The 8,597-nt window shown below is 44.6% G+C and overlaps 2 protein-coding genes across 2 annotated transcripts; both read left to right on the plus strand.

Moving 5' to 3' along the window:
* The first annotated feature begins 3,290 nt into the window (after positions 1–3,290).
* Positions 3,291–4,237, plus strand: LOC142586383 (fibroblast growth factor receptor-like 1). The gene has a single exon (XM_075697631.1). The coding sequence runs from the start codon at positions 3,500–3,502 to the stop codon at positions 4,235–4,237; it is 738 nt and encodes a 245-aa protein (XP_075553746.1). The 5' UTR covers positions 3,291–3,499.
* A 1,055-nt stretch (positions 4,238–5,292) lies between these two features.
* On the plus strand, positions 5,293–8,011 carry LOC142585915 (fibroblast growth factor receptor 4-like). Its single transcript, XM_075697006.1, has one exon. It carries the CDS (start codon positions 5,501–5,503, stop codon positions 6,239–6,241), a length of 741 nt encoding a protein of 246 aa, XP_075553121.1. The 5' UTR covers positions 5,293–5,500; the 3' UTR covers positions 6,242–8,011.
* The last annotated feature ends 586 nt before the right edge of the window (positions 8,012–8,597 follow it).

Consider the following 8,597-nt stretch of genomic DNA (forward strand, 5'->3'; position numbering starts at 1 on the left):
ATACAGCTAAAACGAAGTTATTATCATTTACTAGGCGCAACCACCGTATTCCAACATCGTATGTAATATCTAACAACATAATTGAACTTACAACTTCATATAAGTACCTTGGTGTACACTTACAGTCTGATCTAACGTGGCATCATCACATCCGCCTGACGTTGGCATCAGCTAACTGCTCTTTAGGCCTCCTCAAACGCAACCTTAAGCATACTCCAGCTAAACTACGCAGACTAGCATACATCACATTAATACGCCCCAAATTCGAGTATGCATCAGCTATCTGGGATCCTTTTCAAACATATATCACCCAAGAAATCGAATCACTGCAAAACCGCGCGGCCCGCTTCATTTTTTTTCTGATTATTCACCCTATACTAGCATTTCAGCACTAAAAGCTCGCGCTCAGCTGGACGACTTATCTCATCGCCGCAGAATTGCCCGCCTCTCACTGCTGCACAAACTTTGTCATCATCCGCACCTTCACCGTATCTTCGAACCAGCGACAGCCTTCTTTCCACGCACAGACCATATCTTTAAGATAAAACGCATCAGTTGTCGCTCAGCTAACTATGCTAACTCCTTCGTTCCCCGAACATTTGTTGCATGGAATAACCTACCATCACACAGTGTTATTCAAACCGATTTCGCAACCTTTCAGGAACTTTTACGCAATAGTTACTTGTAAATATCCATCATGTACCGTTTCTTCATACGTTGTTCAGTGTATATATTGCTTTGATCATTTGTCTTACCGTTCTGCGTGCACATTGTACAAGTGTATTCAAGTCTCATTAATTTGTTATCGTGACAACTGACGCAGTTTCGAGCAACACCCCGTTTTACTTCTTTTACATTGTGCCTATTTAATTCCCTTAATTTATTCTCTCAGACAACTTTGTATTTCCTGAGTTTCACTTGACTAATGTATTTCGCATATTGTTTTACTTGTGTATTTTGCTAGATATCGTACTTTTGTATAACTTTTGTGTTTTCTTTTGTAAAAATTTTGCTTAATTTTTGTGTACTTCAGTGGTTTTTTTTCGTAACGCGCAAAGCTCACATTATTTCATGTATCGGTTCCCCCTATGTAATACCCCTTCGGGGGCCTTTAGGAGTATCATGAAATAAATGAAATAAATAAATAAATAAGTTATCCGGTATCAGCCTACAAAACAGCTGAAATAAAGAATTCTTAGGGGAAGCTGAACTAGTACAAACTCAAAGGGAGTTTTTGCACAGTGAATGAAGATTTCTTTTTCTAGCCGGAAAATTGCTCCGCTCACATGTTCTAATGTTATTAATTCATTAGAACTTCTTTCTGGCGAGATACTTGACATAAAAATTGTTACAGCGCAAACACATGCAACCACAAGTATCAAGGACGGGACACAAGCGCTGACTGTCAACTAAATTTTATTTACGGAAGACGGATACCTTATATAAGGGGAAAGGCAGAAGTGAAGGGGGAAGGGAGTGATACAATCGGGGAAAATGACATTGCGCATCGATGAACGAACGTGCCAGCAGTTAACGGAGTCAGGCGCAGAAAAAACAAGAAAACGAGAAAAAAAACTAGAAAAATACTAGAAAAAGGCAAGGGATACTAACATACAATCAAATCAGTAAGCAGTCGCTTCCAAAAAATGAAGCTCTGCAGCAAAAAGCGATACAGAAGGGGTACTTACGCACTTGCTGCCATATTTTTGTATGTGGAACGCTTCCAAACTGACGCGCGCCGTCGCGTCGGCACTCTTGACGAGGATCTTCGTCTCTCCCAATCGAGCCTCGCATCCTGTGCATTCAATTACTTGCGCGACCAAATGTGCGTACTTGTACTTTAAGTTACTTAAATTTCGGGCATGTTCCCCCAAGCGTTTATTAATGCAGCGGCCGGTTTGGCCGATATAAGCGTTTCCATACTTCAAGGGCATGGCGTAGTCCCCTCCTGTGGAGCACTTGATGAACGGCTTCTCATGTTTTAGCTGACAAACTCTTTTTTTAGAGTTGGAGATGCGTGGGCATAACTGTGCCAGCTTGTTGGGTGCCGAAAGAACAACGGACACCCCATGCCTGTTGGCTACCTTCTTGAGACTGTGAGAAGTCTTGTGCAGGTACGGCACAACCAAAGGCTTGTGGGTCTTCCGACGGTCATCTTTCCCTCGTGTTCCCAGTTTTAGCTTCTGAAGGAGGGTCTCAGACACCGCAAGCAAGACCGAATGGGGGAACCCCGCCGCCAAAAGTCGGCTGGCCTGATTCTCAAAACTTTTCTGCATTAGGTGCGGGCACGACTTCTGAAGAGACGATTCCAAACAGTGCGACGCTATAGCTCTTTTTACAGTTTTGGAATGCGCTGAATCATATGGTAACAAATCCTAATGTTAGCTAAGCTGAAAGATTTTTAAACGAAGACAACGGTAAGAAAGGAAAGAAAGAGTAGGAAAGACAATGAGAAAGCCATATCTTTCCATTAATTTACCACAGGGGAGCCCCAACCTCCACAAAGGAGCACGACGTGGTCTGGAGTCGACAGTGAAGATATTCTTATAAAAACGAATTGCTCGCGTACGTCTTGAACTCTATTACTCATCAATACGAAGTGCAGATGACAGGGGCACAGACAAAAACCACAAGTGCGGCTTGACTACATCTGTGCCCCTATGAGTTTGTTTTGGCTTTGAATGTTTACTCGAGCTAATACTAGGCGGAATAGTGCAAGTCCTACTGCGTGTAATATTGTCCAGCTATCGCATTTCTGCTTCGAATTAGGGATAAAACTGTTTTTTTTTTCTTTTTAGTAGTCAACGGTTTAATTACAGGGATGTAGCATTTAAGCTGTTGCAACACTTCAGAAGTTCTGGCGGAGCAATTGTCGGCCTCTATCGCCAGGCTAAACCTTTCTCTAGCTACAACGCATCACTACCACCATCATTACCTGACATGTCATATACCAATGTCGGAAAATCGTGCGGAGGGCTACCAAATAAACGCTTACACGCTTAGCAACAAGGGGACCGCCCCGAAGGATTTTATTTGAAACATTCTTTTGAAACGTCGTTTTCCTGGCAATAGAAGCAGCATTCTCTCAATTTTGCTCTTTTAGATGGCTACGGTCACATTTGTGCGCTCTTCAGGCGTGAACTTTTCAAGCCGTGATACAAGTACCTTCAGAGGACATGTGCGAATATTGGCCTTTGTAGCATAGAGAATACCGAGAAGAGGGTGTTCTTTATTGCAAAGCAAAGGGGTTTGCCGTCGTAGAAGTATTCGCCTTGATTTCCATCTGCAAAGGAAGCCGAGAAGGAAGAAAAATGCCCTAGAAGGAGGAGGGCAGAAGAAAGCGAAAAGAAAACGCTGCCCAGTGTATCATATAGCAAAGTTCATGAAATATGAACCGTACACGTCCAATACTTATGTGTTGGGCGCCATTTAGAGTATCTCCTCTCGTGGCGTTGCTCTGGTTTCGCTTTGCTAGCTCACTGGATCAAATCGGAAAGATATGAACATTCAGTATTGTTTGCTCTTGCTTCTCGGAAGTCTTTTCCTCTTCTCGGAGTACAGCGACGTTGTTGGAGAAACTGCAAGCGACAAGAACTTCTCAAAGCCTGTGTTTAACAAGACTGAAGTTACGAGATTCTTGGCCTTCGTCCAAGGAGAAAACGTGTCTCTTAACTGCAAAGCGACCGGTTACCCTCATCCAAGCGTCCAGTGGACACTTAACGGTAGCCCGTTGAAAGGTACAAAACGCAATGGGAGTCCCTCAAAGAATCAACTAGGACCGTCTGCTTTTGTTTTGCGCATCAAAAGCATCCAAAAGAACGACAGTGGCAAGTATAAGTGCAAGGTTTCAAACAGTCAAGGTTCGATACAAAGAGCATTTACTGTGATTGTGATTGAGCGCAAGAGAACTCCTCCTGTCATCACTGAAATTAGCGGAAATCAGACTGTTTGTGAAGGTGACAACATAACTCTCAGGTGTAAAGCCGAAAGTGACCTAACCCCGTATCTCACATGGATGAAACAACGTCCTGTGGTAAAGGAAGTCTTCGCAAGTGAAGACACCACGGTCCCTAAACAGGATATAAGTGTTCGCCAAGGTGACGCCGTGTATACGCTTATAAAGAATGCCAGCAAGCCTGACAGTGGGCAATACGTGTGCAAGGCTGAAAACATATTTGGATACACGAATAGGAGTACATGGGTTAGTGTGTTGGCCAGTGGGGAAAGCAACACTTGAGGTCCTCCTTTCACACGGCCAGCATATGCAACTATGTCGACAATAAAATGGGTAAGCAATTGAGAAGTGAACTGATTGCACAATTCTACATGAGCCGCGCGTGTACTGGCTGCCCTAAGGCGCTTCTTACCGTCAGTAATTGCTAGTACAATAACACCTATAAATGAAAACTTCAAAGCAAAAATTCGGCAGTGTCGTTCGCTTACGCTCATAGACGTTTTAACACACAACTATTATATTTTGGGAATCAGAGCAACCTGTAAACGATGTTGTGCTTGCAGCTGAGCCATTATAATTCGGAGCTACGCATCTGGCACCGTCTTCACAAAGCTTTGCGTTCGTAAGTGCACTTTCCAACTGGCAGGCCGCCTGCACCAATAATATGTCCAGCATCAGGATTGACTGGAATATTCTCTCGCAAACAATTATAGCGTTTTTACGAAGATAGGTCCTCCTATCCAAACGTTGGCCAGCCTTTCTTAGGCACTTTATCCCTGTTTATAACCTTTATACCACAGTGTGCTATTCCATTTGTCAGCCCCTTTCTTGATTTTAGAATTTTAGCGTAAGATTTTTTGGTTAATACGGGCACCTGGCTGGAACCTGCTCATGCACTAAATTTGTTTAGCCAACCAATCCTGTTGCTGGACATATCAGCGAAGGCGTCTGGCCAATGACAATGAGTGCTTACGAACAAAAACAAACGTTTTGGGAATTAAGGCCCTAGTTGCTTCGAATCTACAAACTTGCTCGCCACATAAAAAGATGGTATCAGAAAATTCAGTCTGTCGAACGTGATGAAAATTGAACCCGTATTGCTTACGCTTTCTGCCAGTGCCAGTGAAATGCGGAATGGTCTCTAGAGCTATAGGCTGAATTTCTTTTTTTATTAAGGCTCGTCGGCTTTGACCTCCATTCCGGATGCGAAGTAATGAGATCGCATTTGCCGCTTCCTGTGCAAGAGTTCACTGACGTATTCGGCCGCCCTCTAGATATCTCGGCTCCCTTAAGTTTCGACCTTGGCAGAATTTCGTCACTCCGTTGATAGGCGCCAAGTGTCTACGCAACGCGCTAAAGCAACAGTCGTGGCCACCAGCCTGCATATATACTTGTTTTACCAGAGGGCCGAGCCAGCCGTTTCGGAACGCACCAAAGCGCGCATAGAGCGAGCCTTTGTGTAATCGCGTGTGCTGCTCAAGCAAACCTTATGTCTAAACTTTTTACTAGAGCTTTTCACCGCTCCGTGCCAATACCTAAGCAGTGATGAACGGGTATCACCTCAAAAGTGTCCTCCTGATGATCGCAAGCGGGTTTGTTATCGCCGCAGAAGACAACCTGATCGAGTCCTTCTACGAAAACCAGCGAGAGTCGCGACCTCGGTTCGTGAACCCGGCGAAAATGGAGAACGCCATCAAGGTGCAGCCCATCGGCGGTAGTGCGAGACTCAGCTGTCGAGCGACAGGCGTGCCCGAGCCCCGGGTCGCGTGGTTCAAGAACGGCCAACCGCTGACATTCGCCGCCTCCAACCGAGAGAGCGGACAGAGGTACACTCTACTGCTCACGGACCTCGCCCTCAACGACAGCGGCCAGTACACGTGCGTAGTTTCCAACCGACTCGGCTCTGTGCAGTGGACGTACACGGTCGAAGTTCACGAGAAATTCATAGCCACGCCCACCATCGTCTGCCCGTTCGCCAACATCACCGTGGCGGAAGGCGAAAGCGTAAGCATCACGTGCGACGTTTACAGCCACCTGACGGCGTTCGTGCGTTGGATCAAGCACTACCACATCAGCGGGAGCTACTTCGATCGGAACGGAGCGCCGTACGCTAAGTTGGTCAAGGACGCGGCGCTCGCCGACGTCACGGACCCTCACACGCTGACGCTGAATGACATCACGCTCGCAGAGTCCGGTTTTTACTCTATACTGGCGAGTTCGCCATCGGGGGCCTCGCACAAGACCATAGAAATCCTCGTCGTGCCGAAGCCTTTCCCAGGCCTGTGAGTTTCCTGGATACTCTCACGAAAGAACTCCAGAACAACGGTGTGTCTACTTTAAGCGAGAGGGGAAATTTCGTTAGACATCAAAAGGCCACTGTTGCAGCGACCCACTTCGACTAGAAGCTCGGTAGTGAATTTCGGTGCGTATACTATAAGGCTAGCGCTCGACGCTGTAAACATATTATGGCCAACCTCGCCGTTTCAAGTCACGTTATCGAGGCGCATTTCCCCACATTAGAAAACTGTAGCTGTTGCCCTTTATATGTCACCACGCCGGTCTGTTAACGGAACAGTTCTAATTTACGCAGTGGCGCCAAACCGTGAATATAAGCCAGTACGCTATATTCCGTACTCAATTGCGCTGTCGATAAAAGTGCGAACAAAAACAAAAGCTTCTCTTAAGTCTAAAATTGTCCGAAAATAATTGGGCAATAAGCTATCGATGCTTCCGCAGCAAAAGAAAAAGTAAGCATATAAAAAAACTAATATTTCGAACAGTTTAACGCATTAAACGAGTACAACTTTTGAATCTGATACGGCTAAGAACACCGCTGCAATTTGTATTCAGATGACGGCTCAAAAACAAAACAAAAAGTTCACTGGAACTGCCATTAGCTTACGTGTATTGTAAGGATTTTGTCGAAATAGGAACCACCTCCTTAGCACTAACTAGTCATTCAAGAAACATTCTAGTATGTTACACTAGAAAACATTGTTCACGCTATATTCGAAACTAGTGAAATGTACATTTGGCGTTCGTGCGCCTCAAACAAGTTGATGGAAAAAGATCATTGAGGAGCTACTGATACATTTGCGCACTCATATATAGTAGCGCTTGACAGGCAGAATCAGTAACGAAAATGTTTAGGCTGCCTTACGTGATGAAACACTTCTGATCGGACCTTTTGTTATGAAATTTATTATGCGGAAAGTTTTATATTGTGTACCGAAACAGAGTTTGAAGATAGACGTGTGCATATTTTATGCGACGCTGGTATGTCATCAGTAGCCTGTCTTTTCTTTCGTTGTTTTTGACAGTAATGATTAGCAAGGCCAGCTTTCCATAGCAGTTTGCTGCTTTCAGAGCAAAATTAACGTGCCATAATCGACATTGTTCCCGCATCTCAAGTTACCCTTAAGAATTCCCGTGCCGGGTCCACCATTTGTGGAATGAACAAAGCGAGCTTTGAAAATTATGCTCCACAATCTGTTTTGTTGCTGTATGTTTTCAGTGGTGGCGAATACGCAAGTGCGCCAAAGGAACATTTTTAGCCGACAGATGTGATTGGCACATGAAGGGGCTAACTTTTTCGATTATTTTTGCGCAGCCTGTCCAGCCGTTACCGCTGTCACTTTCAGTATCAGGCTAACATAGTGACAAATATAGTGCAATAACAAATGATGTGGAAAACTGCACTTTCATCACAAGCACATAGTAAATCCAATTTGCTATACAAACGCTTCGGCTGCTGTTTAATGCAGAAAGAGAATTTGTTAAAAGCGATATCATTAAATGGAGTGACTCGGGAGTTGCAGTTCATGAACTTATCTCTTTTTGGTCACCCAATATAGTGTGAGGCTACGTTTACACGGCAGACAGGCGAAATGTCGTATGTGTTAAACTGAACTGAACTTTACTTACAACAATGTCTACTGTCTGTTTATCAACGCATGCGTCTTTTATTCCACAAAGAAATAAAAGGTATTCAGACGAAACATGCACTTGATCTTTTCTTCTTTCTCGGAAGGGTTTGTTGCAGGGACACTGACTTCTATGAATGCAGACGTAATCACAGAAGTTATACAAGACAGTGCGTCCTATATTTTGAAAATGTCTTAGAAATCAGCGGCAATGGGAAGGGGATATTATTCCAGGCTGCAGGCTTCATAATAATTCATGAATACGCTACGTTCGGCAAGGGAGAGATGCACCCACTAATTGTTCGATAGACCTGTGTTTCATAATTGTAAGCCGTTCTGAAAATGACCAAATTACGTATCGTTAGAAGTAAATCACCGTCAGCCGAAAAAACGGCAGATTACTCATTTCAACAAGTGAGCAAACAAACAAACGTACATTTTATAAAACAGCAAGTAGAAGTACTAATGAGAAAGTAATGCAACCAACACAATCACAATACGGCACGTAATCAATAGCATATCTGCGAATTAAAGAGAGAAGTTGGTGCCGGCCTCCCTCTTCCCCTGGGCTGAGGACGAAGCGAAAGAAAGGAATTCAGGAAGCAGCCTTGGAGACGTGGCGGCGCGGCCAGCGCAAGGCCGCAACAACACGGCGGCCACTTCGACCGTCGAGACGTGATCGGTGTTGGCCGCGCGTAGGTATCGAACCGCGTTCGATC

Source organism: Dermacentor variabilis, chromosome 6, assembly GCF_050947875.1.
Source record: "Dermacentor variabilis isolate Ectoservices chromosome 6, ASM5094787v1, whole genome shotgun sequence".
NCBI classification, from domain to species: Eukaryota; Metazoa; Arthropoda; class Arachnida; order Ixodida; family Ixodidae; genus Dermacentor; species Dermacentor variabilis.

Bases quoted from the DNA above. Each gene is read 5' to 3' on its own strand.
- LOC142586383 (XM_075697631.1), top strand. From the start codon at position 3,500: ATGAACATTCAGTATTGTTTGCTCTTGCTTCTCGGAAGTCTTTTCCTC.
- LOC142585915 (XM_075697006.1), top strand. From the start codon at position 5,501: ATGAACGGGTATCACCTCAAAAGTGTCCTCCTGATGATCGCAAGCGGG.